The following is a 22,323-nucleotide window of genomic DNA, read 5'->3' on the forward strand; positions in this document are numbered from 1 at the left end:
CAGGACGCGGCTAGCGTCGTACTAGTACGAGAAGAGGACCAAGTTCAGAAGCCAGTCTATTACATCAGCAAGAGACTCCTCGGGGCAGAATCACGATACCCGCTGATGGAAAAATTGGCGTTCTGCCTAATCACGGCCTCGCGAAAGCTCAGGCCGTACTTCCAATCTCACTCGGTACACGTCATGACCGATCAACCTCTAAGGCAGGTTTTGCAAAAGCCTGAAGCATCGGGACGTTTGTTAAAGTGGGCGGTCGAACTCAGTCAGTTCGAGATTTTCTATACTCCATGAACTGCCATAAAAAGTCAGGCCTTGGCCGACTTTGTGGCAGAATGAACGGGATTCCAGGAGAATCCAGTGGAGGACTCATCTTAGCTCACCTCGCCCCAATCGTTGTGGAAGATCTTTGTAGATGGTTCATCCAACGAAAACGGCTCCGGGGCAGGAATCATTCTGATATCCCCCGAGGGACATAGGTTCCACTCGGCGCTAAGGTTCGGGTTCAAGGCCTCCAACAACGAGGCGGAATACGAAGCTTTGTTGGCTGGGCTGAGGATAGCCAATGAGTTAAAAGCGAGCTCCGTCCAGTGCTTTAGCGACTCCCAGCTTGTGGTAAACCAGGTTTTGGGCGAATATCAGGCGCGGGGACCCAAAATGGCCTCCTATTTGGCGAAGGTAAAAGCTGAGCTGTCCGCATTTGAGCGAGGATCGATCAAACAGATACCTCGAGAGCAGAACGCTAATGAAAATGCTCTTGCCAAGCTTGCCACCTCGGGAGAGACAGAGACCCTGGGGTTGGTGCGAATAGAATTCTTGGAAAAACCAAGTATAGAAGGAGATCGGGTAGAGGTCGAGATGATTGACGCTAGGCCGACCTGGATCACCCCCATTCTTGAATATCTCGTCAAAGGCAAGCTGCCTGAAGGACGTAACAATGCGCGGCGAGTCCTATATTAAGCTCCTAGATATACGATAGTCGATGGAGTGTTGTACCGATGTGGGCACTCCTTACCTCTCCTCCGGTGCATTCTTCCAAGTGAAGCGAAGGCCATCCTGCAGGAAATTCACGAAGGATTCTGTGGAGACCACACTGGGGGGCAAAGCTTGGCCTTAAAGGTTCTCAGGCAAGGTTATTATTGGCCGACTCTGTCCAAAGACCCGATTTCATACGTAAAGAGCTGCGACAAATGCCAGCGATTCGCTGCGGTTACCCGAGCTCCTCCAGTCGAGCTAAAAATGATCTCGGCCGTTTGCCGTTTGGGGAATAGACTTAGTGGGCGCCCTGCCCACTGGAAAGGGCGGGGTCCGTTACGCCGTGGTAGCCATGGACTACTTCACTAAGTGGGCCGAGGCCGAGCCGTTGGCAACGATCACGTCGAAAAAGGTGCTTGACTTCGTGATTAAAAGCATCATCTGTCGTTTCGGCCTGCCTAAGAAGATCGTCTCCGATAACGGCACTCAGTTCGACAGCGACCTGTTCACCGAGTTCTGTGACAGGCATGGAATTGTGAAAAGCTTCTCTTCCGTGGCCTATCCTCAGGCGAACGGCCAGGTCGAGGCTGTCAACAAGACTCTAAAGGAGAGCCTCAAGAAAAGATTAGATGAAGCAAAGGGAGTCTGGCCGGAACAGCTCCCCCAGGTCCTATGGGCATACCGGACCTCGCATCGGACTCCTACGGGTCATACTCCTTTCTCCCTAACCTTCAGGAGTGAAGCAGTCCTCCCCGTGGAAGTTAAGGTTCTGTCGCATAGAGTCCAGTCCTACGACCAAGGTCGGAACCATGAGCTCCTATGCCATTCCCTAGACCTAGTTGATGAAAGGAGAGAGGATTCGCAACTCCAACTCGCCCATTATCAGCAGAAGATCACTCTCTACTTTAACACCAAGGTCAGAAAACGCGCCTTTAGCATTGGCGACTTGGTCCTAAGGAGAGTTTTCCTGGCCGGAAAAGATCCCAAAGATGGAGTCTTGGGACCAAACTGGGAAGGACCCTACCAGGTCATCGAAGTCATCAAGGAGGGAACTTATAAGTTATCTCGACTTGATGGAGGGACCGTCCCATGAACTTGGAACGCCATCCACTTAAAGAAATATTATCAATGATCCACTTGTAAGGCCTGGAAAGCCACTTTCTATGTATTAATAAAAATCAGCTTTTTACGCATATTTGCAATTGTAATCTTAAAGTAACTACGAAAGACCCTTTCCCAGTTACTTGGGGGGCATATGGTACCTGGATATAACCAGGTCTCCTTAACGACTTAGATGTTGATCCTTATCTATGGATCGTGGCTCTTCTTAAAGAGCTCGAGATATGGATAAGGGTTAACGCTAACTAAGTCCTATCCTGGTTTTAACCGGGTCATAAAACTTAGAAGTTGATTTAAATCTATTTCTTGTTGTTCTCTTTAAAGAGCTCGAGATATGGATAAAAGTTAACACGAACTAAGTTTTCCAAATAAGCTCCTGGTTTTAACCAGGTCACAAAACTTAGAAGTTAATATAAATCCATTTTTCGTTGTTCTTCTTAAAGAGCTCGAGATACGGATAGAAGTTAACACGAACTAAGTTTTCTAAATAAGCTCCTGGTTTTAACCGGGTCATAAAACTTAGAAGTTAATATAAATCCATTTTTCGTTGTTCTTCTTAAAGAGCTCGAGATACGGATAGAAGTTAACACGAACTAAGTTTTCTAAATAAGCTCCTGGTTTTAACCGGGTCATAAAACTTAGAAGTTAATATAAATCCATTTTTCGTTGTTCTTCTTAAAGAGCTCGAGATACGGATAGAAGTTAACACGAACTAAGTTTTATAAATAAGTTCCTGGTTTTAACTGGGTCATAAAACTTAGAAGTTGATGTAAATCTATTTATCGCTGTTCTTTTCAGAGCTCGAGATATAAATAACGGTTAACACGAACTAAGTTTATCAAAAAGATATATATATATATTGTAGCCAAAAGCATGAAAAAATATAAGTTAAAAGTGTAAGGCAAATTGTCTCGAGGTGAAAACACCTCATGCAAAGGTTACATAAAATACTTCAAAATATTCAAAGGCAAAAAAAAAAAAGCACCCTAAGCTCCGTCAGTCGGCCCTTTGGAGGTCGTCGTTTCACCTTGCTCCGCCGCACCAGAGGCTTTCCCAGTCTCCGAAGGCGGCGCCTCTTTGTCGAGGCGAGCTTGGAACTTCACCAGCAAGCGCGCCTAGAGACTCGGTGGCATGAAAGAGAAGTCAGCCTCCGGATTGTAGACCCAACAGTGATAGAACAGATCCTGCATGGACTGCTCCGAGGTGGTCCGTTCGGCCTTCAGGGCGGCTTGGATCTCAGTCTTCGCTGCCTCGAGGTCTGCCTGCGAGGTGGCAAGGAAGGTCTCGAGCTCCTGGACCTTCAAGAGGGTCTTCTCCAAGTCGACCTGGGTCTTCTCCAACTCGACCTTCGAGGTCGCCAGGGCATCCTTAGTCGCCTTAACCTTCTGAAGGGTGGCCTGGTGCTCGGTCCTCATGTCATCGAGCTGAGTTCTGGCCCTGATTATGCTCCGGTGAAGGGCGACGACACCCTGCGAGGAATGAAAGATAAATTGGCTCAGATGAAAAATAAGGCAGAGTGTAATGGTAAAAGCTTTGAAAGAATAGGGCAGCTTACCGTTAGGGTCATGCTCATTGAAGAGTCCATAACGTCAACCGGGCTCATTGTCTCAATAGTCCGGAGTTCCTTCTCGGTGAACTTATAGATATGGCTAACGGCGTAGTTCGCCGATTCGTACACCGTTCCCCGGAAGGCCTCTAGGATCTTCTCCAGGTCCTGGGGATTGACCGGGATGCGTACTTCGGAGGCCACCACAGACGGAGTCCTGATCTCCATTCCTACATCCTGGGTGGCAGGCGGAACTCGCTGAGGCAGTGGAGGCATTTGTCCTGCTCCGGCAGCAGGAAGGATCGCCCCCACGACCTGGGCTAACGGGGTTTTCTCCTTCTCCTTTGCCGGAGATTTGGTGGAGACCCCAGCAGTGCTCTTAGAACCCCGGAGCCTTTTCTGTCTTGGCCCAGCTGAGGGGTTCCCCCCCGAAGACCACGCCCCGCAACCTATCCTCGGGCTGAGACATCTCTTCTGTCAAACAAAAAACATGGTTATTACAAGTTAGCAATCATACAGAGATAAAGACAAAGGGTTAACGCTAAAAAGTATACGAATACTAAGGGAGCCCTACCCCCTGAGCTGGAAGAGCCTAAGACAATTATTTCCCAAACTGGCGCAAGTTCTGGGTCCGGTTCTGACTCGGGGCTAGATTCTTCTACATACTGCCTAAGCCCCGGAGCATAGATACCCCTCTGGAGTGATGGCCATGTGCGTAGGTTGGTCCCATACTCCTCGAATAGGATCGACCTAAAGGCTAGGGTATTATCTACTACTACGGTACCCTTAGGCCGACTCTCTTGGTGATCCAGCACGAGCTGGTCGACACAATGGAGCAGAAGTGTGTTCATGTCCGGATCGCTCCTGTGATGATGGACGAGCTGCCTAGGATTGAACCTAGCCAGTCGGGGGTCTGCAGCGGCCCTATCTAGACTCCTAAACAAGCAAGAGTTACCTTGGCCAGAAGGACCCGCGGCTGCTCCGGATTGGATCCTCTCCTCGCCCATGCTCTGGGCGACGTCCAAGGTCCTCTTCCTGCTTCTCACGAGCGGGACTTCGGCCGCCTCGTCCTCCTCATCTTCCTCACCCGCGACCTCCTCCACGATGACAAGTCTGGTGTCCCGAGCTGGGGGCGGCCCCCGGGGCCTCTTTAGGTTCAAGGTCTGATTTGGAAAAATCAGCTTGCAGAACACCATCGTCTCGTCCGTCATGAGTGCGCGATAATCCTTCTTGCTGGGGGGCAAGCCCGCCAGCGTGTCATATTGGCCCCCGAGGGTCACAGACTTTTCGGTCCTCGCGAAGATGGCTGCAAGATTAGTTTGAGTCAGAATGGAGTATGGGAGGAGCTAAAATAACGCTTAAAAGGAGAGCTAAGGATGGGAGCAACTTACGAGGACGATTGAAATAGTGGTGCTCGCAGTTTCGGAAACCAGTCGACATGAAGAACTGGTCCTTTAAATCATTAGGATGGCTAGGAAGCTCGATGACCGCCGCCGTGTTGGGAAAACGGGTTAAATAGTAAAACCCGTCGCCTCGCCCCCACTGGTCCGGGCTGGCTTTGAGGCAAAAGAAATATAAAATATCCGCAGGAGTGGGGACCTCCCACTCATGCTTCTGGAATAAGTTCCTCAACCCTGCCAGCAGACGGTAGGAGTTGGGGGGGAGCTGAAATGGGGCCAACCCCACGAAGTTCAAGAAATCAGCAAAGTACTGATCCAGGGGAAGGAAGGCCCCTGCCTTAAAGTGTTCACCGCTCCAGGCCGCGAACGATTCGTCGAGCGGCGAGCAGCTCCGCTCGCCCTCCGCAGCAGGTCGGGCAATGACGGAGGCTTTCCCCAGCGCGATGTTGTGAGTGAGGAAGAGTTTGTTAATCTTCGTCTGATCGGTTATCTTTGAGATGATTCTCTCCGCCTCAAAGAATGCATCAGGGGCCACCTCGACCTCCTTCTCCACTGCCGGCCCGAAACGGGGGATCGGGGAGCTAGGCATCACCGCCTTTCCTTTCTCCTGCTGGGGGGCCGGGCTTCCAACGTTCTTCTGGGGGAAATTCTTTTTTGGAGCCATCTGGTCGCCTAGCGAACAAAAGAAAAAACTTTAGAAAAGGCGACCCAAGCAGGAGGAAGAAGCAATTATTATTTGCACGAGCTGAGGTAAGCCCAGTACGTGGAGAGTGGAACCACGCGGTTCAGTGAACACGCGCGTATACTCCCAACAGATCCCAGATTACTCGGAATTCGTGTGTCAGGGGGTTCAGAATAGAATTTGCCTTGGGGGGGAAGTTTCAATATGCAGAAAATTCCAAAACCGCTTATGAGGCGTGTTCCCTAAGCTACCCGGTTTTGCACCCAAAATTCCCAAAACTCCTACCCAGAAATTTTCCCCAAAAAAAGTATCCTGAAACCCATACTCTAAAGCAATTTCCTACAACAAATATACCCTAACCTAAAAAGGGTTGTCACCCTCCATATCCACAAAACCCAGAAAACCCTTGCATGCGGCTACAGTGAAATTTTTTACCTAAGCTACAGTAGCATGTTTTCAAAGTACGCAGGGTCAGGAAACTTACTGTGTATGACTGGGAGGTAGACGAGAGTGTTGCGTTGGTAGGAGCTTCGTCGGTGTAGTAGCTTCCAAAGCTTCGGAGAAATCCGTGCGCCTAAGCTTCTTGAACGATGAAAATGGCAGCAACAGAGTCAAGGGTTTCGTTCTTCTGGAATATGGAGAGGAAAGAGGAAAAGAGGTTTGAAAAATTTCGAATGAAAGGGTGGCCCGTGCGTAGGGTGGCCACCCCCTTTTTATATGCGTGAAGGATCACGTGTAGAAGGCTCTTGGATGGCCCTGATGAGGGATTCGAGGCCTTCCACTCGAAATACGAAATGACGGCTGGGCATAGGCTAGGCCATTAAATGCAGTTCTCGTAAGACGTACCGTCACCACCCACGATGTGCCACGTATCAGGCGCCTGCATAAAGAGTGGAATGCGAAGAGTTGTGGGGAAGTCTAAAATCCCCTGCTATGGTCTTATATACGATGTCATATACCACGAGCAGGAGCTTGGGGGGCAGATGTACGGCCTGATTTTCCCACGGGCTGATTAGCAGGCCGAGCTTCGGACTAATCATGGTTAGTCCATAAACATCCCCCAGGTCGGAGCTCCTGTCTTGAGGTCGTACCCCCCTTAGCTCGAGGAATCCTCAAGGACTCGCCAAGACTCCCAAGACTGGAGCAAGGAATCGGAAGGCCGAAGGTCGAGTCAGATGCACAGCTCGTGGTACGAGCTAGATATGGAGGCTATGACCCCTTGTAAAGTCAACACACGCAAGATAAACATGCATATATCTGACATCACGTGTCCGATATCTCCCTGACTTCTCGGACACGCTGTAGGAACGTGCGTGTTCAGACACCCACAGCTGGGTTGGGCCGTGCGACCCATTATCTCCTTACCTATCGATTTGACCATACTTATGTGTCAGGTTTAGGAATTAATCATGAATGTCACAGAGTTGATATGAAAAATAAGAAGGTCATGGGATGACCTCCTTACCAACTTCCAGGTGCCTTCTCCTATAAATATGGAGACCCTGGGAGTTGATAAGGGTTGGAAAAAATAGTCTCTGGAGAGATATACTTTGTAACCAAATACCCGGAATATATCAATAATATTGACTAGTGGAGTAGAAGGATTTTAACCTTTGAACCACTCAAAAACGTGTCTTGATCAATAATATTGACTAGTCACCTATTTCATTCACTAAGATCTTACATCTGTTACGGTTCTACATTCGGCACTAATCCCTTCCTCTCTTTCTCTTAATTACCTGTTGGCGAAGTACCGCGTCAACACTTTGATCAATGATAACAACCCTCAAGCACGATCCCTTCCGAGCCCTAGCGTACACCTAGTCACGGTCATAAGTTAGAACCATTACCAAACTTCAATCCCAAAAACTAACCTCGGGACCAATCCCGAGCCCTCGGGAAGCCCTAATTCCACCAAACGGGGTGGTGGAATCAAACCCCGAGCCCCCGGGCAAAAACCCTAAGAAATAACCCAAAAACCCTCTTCTGGAAATAGGGTAGCGCTATAGCGCCATAAAGAGGGCGCTATAGCGCTACAAGCAGAGCCAACAGGTGCCCAGACCACAAGGCCTAGCGCTGTAGCGCCCAAAGATTAGTGCTATAACGCTAGTCATAGCACAGCCAAACCCTGTTTTTCTTCCTTCAATTTTCCCCAAGCCAAACCTCTCCAAAACTCATCCAAAATTCAACCAAACATCAATACAAGCCTACCCTCATCTATAACTCACCCCATAAGACCCAACCATACAAAACTCAACCACACACACCCCAAAATAAAGAAACTACCATGATTGATCTTGAAACTCAAAAACTCAACAAAACATCAAAAAATCTTCAGAATTCAAGTGACCAAGTCCAGAGTTTCTTACCTTCAATGGAGAAATTTGACCTTAGGCTATCCTCCACACTCTCTTAGCTTTCCCTCCTCAAAACCTCAGCCTTAATTCCCTAGAATTCCCATTAAAACTCAGCTTAGCAAACCATTTCAGCTAAAACCAGAAACTCAAGAGAAAAACCTTGAAACTTACCTAAATTGGATGACTAATTCCTGCTGAATCCTCAAACTTGATCAAGGTCCCAATTGTAAGGCCTTAGCCTAAAGCTCCTTTAAATTTTAGCTCCAAGTTCCTTCAAGAAGTGGGGAAGAAGACCTAAACCAAGAGAGAGAGAAAATAAACTTCTATTTTTTCCTTCTTTCCTTTTCAATTTCCTTCTTCTTTTATTTTCTTTAACTTCTAAGTCTTTCTACAACTTCCACTAAAGCCATAAAGCAGTAATACTTATCTCTGATTTTTAAACACAATGACCAATTTACCCTCCAATAATTCCTAAGCATTTAAATCAATCTAGGTGCATTTTAGTCATTTGCTCCCAATTCCCCCTAATTCCTCGAATGTCTCTAATATTTATCTTTTACTTCCCAACACCTAACTAATCCCCAATTATATTCCTCAATTTCAAATAGACTCCAATATATTTCTTGAATTCCCAGAAATACCCCCAGGCTCGCCCTGAATCGGGTATAAATTCCCACCGGGACTTTTCCGCTAAACCGCTCACTAGGATCGCCTTGAGTCACAAGCTACAAATATATCCACATAATAATGTGGTCTCAACAATCTATCACAAATATTTATACTTATGCCCTCAACATGCCAAAATTACGAATATACCCTTATAACCTAAACAAGGCCTACATGCATACTAGTACACAGTCATGCATCACATTTATCCAATTAGTCATATAAGCATGCATTTAATCATTTAAATCATTCATAATCCAGTTATGCTCTCCCGGCACACTAATTAAGGCCCTTAAGCCTTATTAGTAATTTTGGGTTGTTACAACCATCCCCTCCTAATGAAAATTTCATCCTCGAAATTTACCTGAGTAATTCGGGATACTAATCCCGCATCGCTGACTCAAGCTCCCAGGTTGCTTCCTCGACCCTACTATTCCTCCACAACACTTTAACAAGAGGAATCGTCTTATTTCGTAGTATTTATCTTTTCAATCCAAAATCTGAACCGGTCCTTCCTCATAAGACAGATTTGTCTGCAATTCCAGATCTTCATACTTCAACACATGTGTCGTATCTGAGACGTACTTCTGGAGCATAGAAACATGGAATATGTCATGGACTCCTGACAACGACGGTGGCAAAGCTAACCTGTAAGCCACCTGACCGATCCTTTCCAAGATCTCAAAAGGTTTGATGAACCTACGGCTTAACTTGCCCTTCTTTCCAAATCTCCTCATCCCTCACAGTGGTGAAACCCGAAGAAACATGTGGTCCCCAACCTGGAATTCCACGTCTCTACGCTTGGGATCAACATAGCTTTTCTGTCTGCTCTGTGAGGCGAGCATCCTAGCTCGGATCTTCTCAATAGCTTCATTTGTCTTCTGAACCATATCCAGCCCCAAATACTTCCTCTCACCCATCTTGTCCTAATGAATGGGTGATCTATATCTCCTCCCATACAACATCTCATAGGAAGCCACTCCAATCGTCGATTGGTAACTATTATTATATGAAAATTCAATCAATGGAAGATACTTACTCCAAGATCCTTCAAAGTCAATCACACATGCTCTGAGCATATCCTCCAATACTTGAATCGTCCTCTCAGACTGTCCATCAGTCTGAGGATGAAAGGTCGTGCTGAACTTCAACTGAGTCCCCATAGCCTTCTGCAATACTTTGTTGTTTTTTTATGATTTGTGATGCCACGTGCTGCTTTTTCATTTGCCACATCATCCCTTAAATTTTGAGAGATGACAATATTATTCTAATACGTGAAGCTTAACTTTAATTAAATTTTATTTAAGTTATAAAACATATGTTTTCATTATTTTTAAATAATTATCAATGTAAAATATCTAAAAAAATATTTTATTTTAATTTGTTTAATTTTTTTATTTATTTAATTTTTTCTAAGCTTAAGTCATGTTCACAATTTACAAGTAAATATAAGAATACTCTGTTGATGTTAACTTAAAACAAATAAAAAAATTATCTACACTCTTTTTATATAATATATATATATAAAAATAAATCTATATATATTGTAAAGAGATAGTTAGGGAGAACCTTCTTAATATACCGAAGAATTGAGAAAGACAGAGATAATGTCTATATTAACTTAGTTAACATAAAACAGACCAGAAGAACATTTAAAGAATGATTCCTTGCAAAGGCAACACTATATTAAAAAGAAACAAAAGCCAGAGACATAATATACGATTGGAGGTTGGTACACGTGATATTTTGAAATTTCCCTAACTAGCATTTCATCAAATAGTTAATATGTATATATGACTACTCTTGGAAAACCTTCTTTGAACTTAAATATATTTAGAAACATATTCACCCTTCAAAGTTCAAACAGACATATACATTGATTTCAAAGTTCAAACACATACATTTTGATTTCAAGGTGGAAACATAAATATATTAACATTCTTCAAATTTGAACATATATTGAACACATATGCATATTGATTTCAAAGTTGCTTTGATATATATATATATATATATATCAAATTTCAACGTACGATTTCTAATGTATCAAAATTATAATCCAACAAGAATCATATAAATATATATCATCTATATTTGTATATTGATTTCAATGTATTTTTTCGTAGTAAAGATATTGAATTTGTCGTAAGAATTGAGTTAATGGCACAAAACATACCTCATTGCAATGGAGTAAATATATTAGACAGCCCAAGGAACATAACTTGTACCGATTTGGTAACCACATTCACCTCTGTAGGAATTTTACTGTAATAACCCTACACCAAACAAAAAAAATCACTCAGTAGTTTAATATATATCAGATATAAACCAAAACAAATCAATCTGAAAATCAAAGAACCACTTTTCTATTGTAACATGAACCCTAGCAGACCAATATCCCTAAGATCCCCAATCTGAAACTCAGTCCCAAACCCCAGAGATGAAACCCATGAAATTAATCAACCCAGAAAAATACTCGGTAAACTTAGTTCAATCAAAACCCAACAAACAGAAAAAGAAAAACCAGAGAAGAAAACACCCAGAATTTTTCGAGGTTCGCCCAAAAATTGGGTTACATCCTCGTTGAGCTGCTCCTCAGATGGAAAGCTCGGATCTTCACTATGAAGTAGCTGTTACAAGGTTTTGGCAATGGATTCCAAGTCACAGATGAATCGACAAGGTAATCCCTTCTCACTGAGCCCTCTGAGTATTATTGTTATTCTCTATTTCTCTTGTTTACAAAAAACTCTCTCTAACTCTCTCTCTTGTTTTCTCTGTCTTCTCTCTTTCTCAACTTTCTTTGAGCTCTCTTGGATCTGCTTTTAAGAAGATGATGATGATTCGTACTGCTTCTGGAGCTGGCATAAAGGTATATATAGGGTAAAGTCTTCTGAATAATGTATCTGATAAGACTGTTTTGGGTTTGTTAGAAAAACTGTTAGGATCTTGAGTTTGTTTCTTTGTAACTAATTTGTAACAGAGCATGTGAAAAAGTTTCCTCTTTTGTAAGCCTTCGGGCAAGTGAGTTTAAAACTTGTAATTGTATTTTACTTGTAACAGTTTAAGAGGGATTTATCCAACAATTTCCACCTGAATCCCCACTTGAGCTGATATATATATATATATATGTGTGTTGCTAATGATTTGTCCACCTGAGGGTCTTTGCTCTGATCTGTTATGTTCACCACCCTGTGTCAATCCCTAGTAAATTTAAGCAGTGCTTAAATTTAGTTAGGGTTACCACTTTAGTTCCCATATCAGATGGGTTGTCTTCTGTAGGCACTTTGTCAATGGGGTCACATTGTCTCTAATAAAGTGGTATTTTATCTCTATGTGCTTAGTTCTATCATGAAACATAGGGTTTTTGCATAGGTGAACACAACTTTGGCTATCTGAGTAGACAGTAGGGATTCCATTAAGGAGTTCTATTTCCTCCATTAGGCCTTTTATCCATATAGCTTCCTTTATAGCTTCAGTAGTTGCTATATACTCAGATTCTGTAGTTGATAGTGCCACAACAGGTTGTAGTTGAACCTTCCAGCTAACACAGTTTCCTCCCATTAAAAACATATAAGCAGATGTAGACTTCCTACTATCCCTATCCCCTGCATAGTCCGCATCACTGTATCCCTCTATTATAGTACTTGCCTGTTGCTGTTTGTAGACTAAGCCCACCTTAGTAGATCCAATTAGATATCTGAATAACCATTTCATAGCTAACCAGTGTATTCTCCCAGGATTAGACATATACTTGCTAAGAACACTAATGGCATAGGCTAGATCAGGTCTAGTACAAACCATTAAGTACATTATAGACCCCACAGCATTAGAATAGGGTACCTTACTCATCTCTTCTTCTTCTGTTTTAGTCTTAGGGCATTATTCCTTAGATAAGGTATACTAATTTGTGATAGGTTGAGAGACACGTTTAGCTCCCTTCATAGAAAACTTCTCTATAATCTTGTGAATGTAGTCCTCTTGAGTCATACTAAGCCTTCCATTACTTCTGTCCCTTTTTATAGTAATCCCTAGTATCTTTGTAGCTGTCCCTAGGTCCTTCATTTCAAATTCTTCTTGAGTAACCCTTTCATCACCTCAATCCGAGACCTTTCCTTGCTAATGATCAACATATCATCTACATACAGTAGTAAGTAGATAACCTCACTTACCTTAGTACTTTTGAAGTATAAGCAAGTATCATAGTAACTCCTAGTGAACCCTAGCTTCATCATGAATGCATCAAACTTCTTGTTCCATTGCCTAGGTGACTGTTTAAGTCCATACAAGGACTTAATCAGTTTGCACACATGATCTTCTTTCCTCTTGACCTCAAACCCCTTAGGTTGTTGCATATAGATGTCTTCCTCTAGTTCCCCATGTAGAAAAGCAGTGGTCACATCCATCTGGTCTATTTCCATATTGAACTGATTAGCTAATGATAGGATAATTCTAATAGTTTTGTATTTTACTACTGGTGAAAAAATCTCTGTGAAGTCTATTCCTTCTTTCTGTGTAAAACCTTTAGCAACCAATATAGCTTTGTACCTTATAGGTTCTTAATTGGTCCTTCCTTCCTTTAGTTTGAATAACCATTTGCAGGCTATTATACTCTTTCCCTTAGGTTTAGGTACCAATTTCCAGGTCTGATTCTTGTGTAGTGACTTCATCTCATCCTTCATAGCTTGTACCCAGTTTTTTGCTTTATTACCCTTTACTGCTTCTTCATAGCTTTGTGGTTCTTCTGAGTCAGCTTCTAAGTTACTCATAAAGGCATAGGCAAGGTCTTCATTCCATATATTGAAACTGTATTTTAGATTAGGCTTAGGAATCCTTTTTTCTCTGTCTCGGGTCAATTGATAATCTGCTAGATGTTCATGAGGTTCTTCAGGTTCCATTCTCTGTGTTTCATCTTCAGTATGTTCCACCTGAACTATATCGGATTCTGGTTGGTGAATGGTTGGTTCCACCTAATTTATGTCTTGTGTTTGTTCCTCTTCTTGATTTGAAATTTCTGGGTTAAAACTTATAGTTCCTGCAGGGTTAGTATTAGTTTGTGTACCTGCAGGATTAGTGTTAGTAAAACAAGGAAATATATTTTCTTGAAAAATTACATCCCTGCTTATGATAGTTTTAAACCCACCCTTATCCCTTAGCCAAACTCTGTATCCCTTAACTCCCTCGGGATACCCTAGGAACACTCCTTTAATTGCTCTAGGTTCTAGTTTGCCAATGCTTTGGTGTACATAAGCTGCACAGCCAAAGACTTTAAGGTTAGACAAATCAGGTGGTTTACTTGACCATTTTTCTTCTGGAGTTTTGAACTCAATGACACTTGAAGGACATCTGTTTATTAAATAAACAGATGTCATAACTGCCTCTCCCCAAAAACCATGAGATAAACCAGATTGTATCATCATGCACCTAGCTTTATTTAAAATAGTCCTATTCATTCTTTCTGCCACACCATTTTGTTGAGGTGTTAGTCTGACTGTTCTGTGTCTTTGGATTCCATTTTCTTTACAATATAGGTCAAATTCATAATTGCAAAACTCTAAGCCATTATCAGTCCTAAGGGTCTTTATCCTCTTATTAGTTAGGTTTTCTATCATCATTTTCCACTGTTTAAATTTGATAAATGCCTCATTTTTATGTTTAAGCAAAAACAGCCACACTTTTCTAGAGAAATCATCTACTATAGACATGAAATAAGTGTTACCCCCATGTGTAGCAGTTTTTTCTGGACCCCATAAATCAGAATGAATATACTCTAGTATAGCTTTAGTTTTGTGTGTACCTGTTTTGAATTTGAGCCTATGATGTTTCCCAAGTACACAATACTCACAGAAATCCACTTTACTGACTTTGTCCTTTCCCAATAGTTGCTGGTCACTCACAATCTGTAGTCCTCTTTCACTAATGTGGCCTAGTCTTCTGTGCCAAAGTATTGCCTTTGAGTCTTCTGGTGGTTCTGTCACTGTATTGTGACTTTTTCCAACTGGTTCACCTATTAGATAGTATAGGCCTTCTTTCTTGACTCCCTTCATAATCACCATAGATCCTTTGCACAGTTTGATTTGCCCTTCCTTGATTTTGCTTTCCACCTTCACATCATCAAGCACACTTAGTGAAATAAGATATCTGGACAGATTTGGAACATACCTCACTCCACTTAGGGTTCTAATAACTCCATCAAACATTCTGAAGTTCACTAAACCCGAGCCTTCTATATTGCAGTATTGGTTGTTTCCTAGGATCACTTTCCCTTTTGTTGAATCCCTGAAATCAGTCAACAAATGTTTATTATTAGTCATATGGAAAGTACAGCCCGAGTCTAGTATCCAATCATCTTTAAAAGATGATGAGGCTACATAGACTTCTTCACTTTCATATCCATCAATCAAATTAGCATTTTGAAATTCATGTTTATTGTTTGATGAAAGTGATAAAGAGTTGTTGGAGTCTCCCTGTCCCTCATGTTTGTTTCTATTATTCTTTTTCAAGAAATAGCAATCTCTCTTGAAATGCCCAGGTTTTCCACAGTTGTAGCAACCTTTAGGATCACTTGGGCCCTTTGAGTGTGATCTGCTTTTGTCACGGTTGTGGTTATCCTTGTGATGTCCACAGCTATGACTTCTACCCCTGTTTTGCCAAGGTTTCCTTTGAGTTGGGCTTCCACGACTTAAGCTCAGTTCTCCACTTAAGCTCCCAGATTTTTCAGATTTCATTTCTAGGTCCTTTGACTTCAAGGCAGAAATAACTTCTTCAAGAGTTATCTCTGTCCTCCCATATTTTATTGCTGTCTTCACTTCTCTATATGATTCGGGCAATGAGTTGAGGATGATAATAGCTTGATTTTCATCACTCAAAGCCTCATTCTCTCCTGAGTTTGCAAGCTCAATGTGCATTCTCAAGAACTCATCAAGATTCTGGTCAAGAGTCTTGGAATGGTTCATCTTGTAACCAAAGATCCTTTCCTTCAAGAAAATCTTGTTTGTAAGAGATTTTTGTTGGAATTGTTCCTCCAACTTATTCTAAATCTTGGCTGGTGTTTCTTCTTTGTCAACCAGTCTAATGATTGCATCTGATAAGTTGAAGATGATAATACCAGTTGCTGTTTCCAGTAGCTCTTCCTGTTGGATTTTAGAAGTATTCTCAGGCCATTCGATTGGGTCTTCTAATACCCTCAATAGCTTCTGTTGAGCCAACAGCGATCTAATTTTTCTTCTCCAAATCCTGTAATCACCAGAACCATCGAATTTGTCAATGTCAACCTTAATATTACTCATGTTATTTAAATCTGAATCAAGAAAAATATTAGGGATTTTAGCAGGTTCAGTCAGTGGTATATCCACAAATTCTTCTTGAACTTCTTTAGGATCTTGAACGGGTTCTGCTATGTTATCTCCTTCCAGATTTGATTTTGTTGTTCTTCTCCCTGATGTGAATTTTTGTTGCTCCTTCTAGCCAAAACCTGGCTCTGATACCACTGTAGGAATTTTACTGTAATAACCCTACACCAAACAAAAAAAATCACTCAGTAGTTTCAAGGTCAAAAAGGACCTTTAACACCTCTGCTTTTTGACTAAGAGTCAAAAGGCAAAACGACACAGTTTAATATATATCAGATATAAACCAAAACAAATCAATCTGAAAATCAAAGAACCACTTTTCTATTGTAACCCAAACCCTAGCAGACCAATATCCCTAAGATCCCCAATCTAAAACTCAGTCCCAAACCCCAGAGATGAAACCCACGAAATTAATCAACCCAGAAAAATACTCAGTAAACTTAGTTCAATCTAAACCCAACAAACAGAAAAAGAAAAACCAGAGAAGAAAACACCCAGAATTTTTCGAGGTTCGCCCAAAAATTGGGTTACATCCTCGTTGAGCTGCTCCTCAGATGGAAAGCTCGGATCTTCACTATGAAGTAGCTGTTACAAGGTTTTGGCAATGGATTCCAAGTCACAGATGAATCGACAAGGTAATCCCTTCTCACTGAGCCCTCTGAGTATTATTGTTATTCTCTATTTCTCTTGTTTACAAAAAACTCTCTCTAACTCTCTCTCTTGTTTTCTCTATCTTCTCTCTTTCTCAACTTTCTTTGAGCTCTCTTGGATCTGCTTTCAAGAAGATGATGATGATTCGAACTGCTTCTGAAGCTGGCATAAAGGTATATATAGGGTAAAGTCTTCTGAATAATGTATCTGATAAGACTGTTTTGGGTTTGTTAGAAAAGCTGTTAGGATCTTGAGTTTGTTTCTTTGTAACTAATTTGTAACAGAGCATGTGAAAAAGTTTCCTCTTTTGTAAGCCTTCGGGCAAGTGAGTTTAAAACTTGTAATTGTATTTTACTTGTAACAGTTTAAGTGAGGATTTATCCAACAATCTCCTTGAATATGCAAGAAAAGGATTCAAGGTTTGGGGATATAGGAGAATAAAATATCTATCTATTACCACAGCAAGGGAGAGTGAAAGAGAAATAGGAAGATATGCAAAAATGGTCTCTATGGTAGTAAACCTGAGTATGAACGGGTATGATGATGAAGAAAACAATTAACATGGAGATGAGAAGAAAAAGACAACTGAACCAAAGAGGTGCCGCATAGCGTTTTTTTAATTATTGATGTATTTTATGCACTATACTACTCTACAATATCTACTATTCTACATAATAATAATAATAATAATAATAATAATAATAATAATAATAATAAAACACTCCACTACTCTAATCTGCATCACTCCCACTTATCGAATATCATATCCACCCACAATTATTTATTTGCTCCTCGGAATATTCTTTGACATTACCTTTCGGGTTCTCCACAAACCTTCCTATCCTAAAGTACTTGAGGCCATTTCCCTTGGTTTCCCCGGTCAACGCCAGATCGGCCAACAACCTAGCCACCGCTGGTGCCATCTTGAACCCGTGACCCGAAAACCCACCACCCATCACCACATCTTTTCCAAACTCCCCACCCAAGAAGTCCAACACAAAATCCTCATCTGGGGTCATTGAGTACATGCACAACTGGGTTGTAATCGGTTTGCTTGAATCTACCCTACCCGAAAACCGCTTCTGAATCCACTCCTTCATGGCCCCGAGAGACATCCCAGGTCGCCACGGCCTTTTATCTGGATCGCAAGGGTACCCGCCGTGGATCCCAACCTTAATCAGACCCGGGTACTCGAACGATGGCGTTCCGCATATGTATGGATCTCCGTAGCCTGCGAATGACGGGAAACCGTTGTCGATGGCGTAATCGGATACATAACCCTCTTTGATTCGCCAGTAACTCACGGTGGTCTCCAAGGGCTGAATCGGTAATTCAACCCCGCATACCGTTTTAACTAACTTCCTAGTCCAAGCCCCTACTGTCACCACGCATTTCTTTCCGCGGAAACTCTCGCCACTAGCGATGGTGACCAAAACGCCGTCGTTTTCTCCGCCTATCTTCTTGATTTCTTTAACTTCGGAGTTGTCCTTCAATACGGCGCCGTTTTTCAAAGCAAGAGTTTGGAACATGGAAACAGCCTTAGATGGCTTAATTACCCCGCCTTTGTCCGAGTAAACCCCGACCCAGTTTTCAGGTATCTGAATCCGACCCGAAAATTGCTCGGCTACTTGTTGGCTGTTTAAGGCCCGGTGAGGGAGGGATTTTCTGCGGTAGCTGGCGATGACGGCCCTGAGGATTTTGGAATCGGATGGGCCCATGTCAAACTGGTGGGCCTTGAAGTAGACCTTGTAGCCGATTTCAGACTCGGCCTGTTCCCAGAGAGCGTAGGACTCAAGGACGAGATCAGTGTAGTAGTCCTCCGGGTACGTTGCCCGTATGGTGCGTGACTCACCGTGGGAGGAGCCACGGTGGTGGAGGAAATCATATTGTTCTAAGAGGAGAGTTTTTTGGCCTCTCCTTGCGGTTTGATAAGCGGTGGAGCTTCCCATGACTCCGGCGCCAATGACTATAACGTCGAATTCTTCGGTGGAATATTCCATGGTTGAGTCAAGAAAGAGTCATAGCAATGGTTTCTTATATGAGGCGTGTTCGAGTCTTGTTTTCATCTGTTCATTACGCTAAAAGCACTGTCTTTTTGGTTTAATTTCAATCTTGCCACTCTTTATTTACCGTTGAAAAAGTTAAATTAATATTAATTTTTGTGTGTGCCAAACTATAAGGGATAAGGGAATATACTTATTTGATACCTTATCTTTTTGCAAAATATTATTTTGGTACCCTCTGTTTTTAATAATGCTTATATGGTAATTTGTATTTTAAAATCGTATATATTTGGTACCCTAAACTCAGATTTGATAGATAAAATTTTGTTAATATGATCAAACTGTCATAAGTTATATGTAATTATATAATTAAATTTAAATTTGTAACTTACATAATTGACAGCAGTTTGATTAAATTGACAAAATTTTATTTATCAAATCTGAGTTTAGGGTACCAAATATGTACGATTTTAAAATACAGAGTACCATATAAGTATTATTAAAAACAGAGAGTATCAAAATGATACTTTACAAAAACATAGATACCAAATAAATATATTCTCAACTAAGAATGAAGACAAACAAAGGAGTCAGATTTAAAGAATGTACTTTATTTTTGGGTAAATAGCAAGGCGAGTCACCAAATTACAACTTGTATAATTAGATCCTATCCTTCATAGGTCCTTTCTATTATATTTTATTAAATATATTCTAGTTTATAAAAGTAAGATAGGATTTCAACTAAAAAAATAAAAAAAAAATAGCACTTATTTTTTATTAAACATTTCTTAATTAATTAAGTATTACTAAAAATATTATTTTGATAATTGACTTAAATATTTTCTTGAAATATTAAGAAATAATAAAAAAAAAATTTACATACTTTAAATTTTAGAAGCATGAAATTTATTAAGGGGCTTATATCTATAACATCATTTTTTCTCACTATACACATTTCTATTTAAACTCCTCATAAATTGTTAAAAATTATTTCCACACATAAAAAAAAAATATTAAGTGTGTAGTGGGAAAAAAAAAATGATGAGTTTAATAGAAATGTGTGTAGTGTGAAAAAAAAATGACGTAATAAATGGATGCACCCTTAATAAATTTAATGCTTCTAAAATTTCAAGTATGTAATTTTTTTTTATAAAAAATAATAAACTAATTAATATATAAGTAATATTAAATATTTTAGAGGTATAATAGAAAATAAAATTTTAATAATATTTAGGTCAATTTACCAAAAATAATAGTAATAGTTAATTAACTAGTTTGGTTAAAAAGAAAAAACAAATAAGCGTTACATTTTTTTGTTAAAAATCTCATTTTACTCTTATAAATTATGTTTTATTTAGTAAAATATAACATTTGGGACCTATGTGAGCCAAAATATAAAAGTTGAGATCTAATTGCTACAAAAAAAAGTTTGGGACCTAACTGATACAAGTGGTAAAGCTTGGGAACCCCAAGTGCTATTTACCATTTATTTTTTTGCTCTAGTTTTGAGACATTATACTTTATTATTAGGAAATTTATATAATACACTTAATTTTGCTAAGAAATTACATTTTTATGGGCTAATAAATGTTTATTTTTTCAATTTTATGTTTTTAAGATTTTTTTTAACATTTTTAAGGGTTTGCCTGATTTTTTCTTTTGTGTTTTTTTAGTTGTTTATAGTTTTTTTCGGTTTATGTAGGGTGTTCATCAAACAGCCCACACCGCACAAACAGCACCACAATTTGCTATTTGGAGCCTTTCGCGGGGCGGTTGCGGTTTGTATCTTTGCCAAACCGCATGGTGCGGTGAAATTTGTAGTTTTGAAATTTATAAATGTGGTTCAAATCACATCGCATCGTTATATATATTTTCAATTTTACTACATTTAAACTTAAATGTATATATATAGTATAATATACACAATATCTAGAAAAATTATTATTGTTGATGTCGTTTTTCGTCAACTTAATTATGTAGAGCAATAAAAAATCAATTTAGGAAGAATAGAAGAAAACAAAGATTTTTAATGTGGTTCAGCAGTTATCGTCTGCGTCCACGAGTCACTGTTGTTATGAACTCTGTGCGAAAGCTTCAAGTGAAAGCAATTTGGCAGAGTCTCTTTTCAATATAAAATTGTGTCTCTCTCCAAATGACCATATCCAGACTATTTATAAACCTGGTTGTAAGAATATCTTTCTCCCAATTCAGAGAAGTTACAATAAAATATTTAAATTCAAATAAATATCAGAATAATCATAATAATACAACTTAAATGCATTATTTAAATGACGATCCCATAAAACTAGGGATTCAACACACGGCTTTAAAAAATCCCAAAGAAATAGGGATTTCCTAACAGCGTTTCCGTGTGGTAAACGAGTTATCGAGCTTGAAAATTACTTTAACACGCTTTCGAGACCAGTCAAACTTCGAGCTCATCATTCCAGTTGTCGCCTCCTCCTCACTCGCTAAGTCAATCGAACTCATCCCTCGAGGAAGGTTGATAACTCTTGAATAAAAAATTATTTCTTGAGCTTTTGAGCAAATAAATATGGAAAAATTGAGAGTGATGTTAGTTTATTATTAACTATTGTAGCTAACTTTTGTGTTTTATTATTTTAGTTAGTTTGTGTAGTTTTTAAGAGCTAAGAGGTTGAAAATAATATTTTCATGGATAGATGTTTGTATTAAGAATGAAAATTGTGAAGTTATCTAAGCTAAATTTTGATGTTGAAATATCAGGTTTGTGTTAGCAAAGCAGATTTTGCTGAAGCATTTTGATTAGGTTTCATTTGAAATTTTATGCATGACAAGCAAGGTTGATTGGCAATTCATTAAGTGAGTGGTTGAGGTGGCAAGTACATGGGGCATTAGTCAATGTGGAGGCAATTTTTAGAGAAGAAAAGGAAAGGAAGCTCACGTATGAAAGGAAAGATGGGCAATTTTTTACTTAGACTACTAAAGTGGGTAGCCTAGAGGAAAAGAAAAAAAGGGAAACCAGCCGCATATAAAAGGGGGATCAACCATTTTTTAAGGGAGATAGTGAGAGCTTCTAGAAGAAGAAGAAGAAGAAGAAGAAGAAGAAATTCCAAGTTTGAAGAGAAGAATCCAAGGAAGAGAAGGAAGATAAGATTATTGATTCATCATCTTTGGCTTGTTTCCTTCTTTTTAATCTCATTTAGGTTTGTAATTTCTTTAACTTTTTCTATTTAAATACCCATGGGTTGTTTTGATTTTGGATTTGTGCTTTTGAATTCAGCTATGAACTAAATCTTTTGAGACTTGAATTATTGATGAACTCTATGTCTTAATTCTAATTTTCTAGCATTTATTTTAGCAATTTACCCATTGTTCATTCAAGTCTGCTTAATAATTAATTCTTGTTGTTGTTTGGCCATCAATGGCAAGATATTGAGTTATATTTGTGCTGAGAAGTTTGAATATAATTGATAGATTTGAATGACACAAGTAGATAATTTTGTTAGATTATATTTTGTGAATAACATAGGAATGTGTTATTTACCTTGTGTAACCATTATGAATTGATGCTTAATTCTGGGTTCTTAAACTTGACT

The 22,323-nt window shown here is 40.2% G+C and overlaps 2 protein-coding genes across 2 annotated transcripts; both read right to left on the bottom strand.

Moving 5' to 3' along the window:
• Positions 1-2,974: 2,974 nt before the first annotated feature.
• Positions 2,975-4,089, bottom strand: LOC133821567 (uncharacterized). Its single transcript, XM_062253783.1, has 2 exons — positions 3,647-4,089; positions 2,975-3,560 (listed from the first exon to the last, which is right to left on the bottom strand). Exons 1-2 carry the CDS (start codon positions 3,911-3,913, stop codon positions 3,207-3,209), a joined length of 621 nt encoding a protein of 206 aa, XP_062109767.1. The 5' UTR covers positions 3,914-4,089; the 3' UTR covers positions 2,975-3,206.
• Positions 4,090-17,328: 13,239 nt separating this feature from the next.
• On the bottom strand, positions 17,329-18,849 carry LOC133823482 (probable sarcosine oxidase). The gene has a single exon (XM_062256287.1). It carries the CDS (start codon positions 18,740-18,742, stop codon positions 17,504-17,506), a length of 1,239 nt encoding a protein of 412 aa, XP_062112271.1. The 5' UTR covers positions 18,743-18,849; the 3' UTR covers positions 17,329-17,503.
• Positions 18,850-22,323: the final 3,474 nt, after the last annotated feature.

Source organism: Humulus lupulus, chromosome 3, assembly GCF_963169125.1.
Source record: "Humulus lupulus chromosome 3, drHumLupu1.1, whole genome shotgun sequence".
Lineage (NCBI taxonomy): Eukaryota > Viridiplantae > Streptophyta > Magnoliopsida > Rosales > Cannabaceae > Humulus > Humulus lupulus.

Excerpts from the sequence above, each read along its gene's own strand:
- LOC133821567 (XM_062253783.1), bottom strand. The coding sequence starts at position 3,913 with ATGCCTCCACTGCCTCAGCGAGTTCCGCCTGCCACCCAGGATGTAGGA. Across the intron at positions 3,561-3,646 it reads CAATGAGCATGACCCTAACG|GGTGTCGTCGCCCTTCACCG; the intron begins GTAAGCTGCCCT and ends CATTCCTCGCAG.
- LOC133823482 (XM_062256287.1), bottom strand. The coding sequence starts at position 18,742 with ATGGAATATTCCACCGAAGAATTCGACGTTATAGTCATTGGCGCCGGA.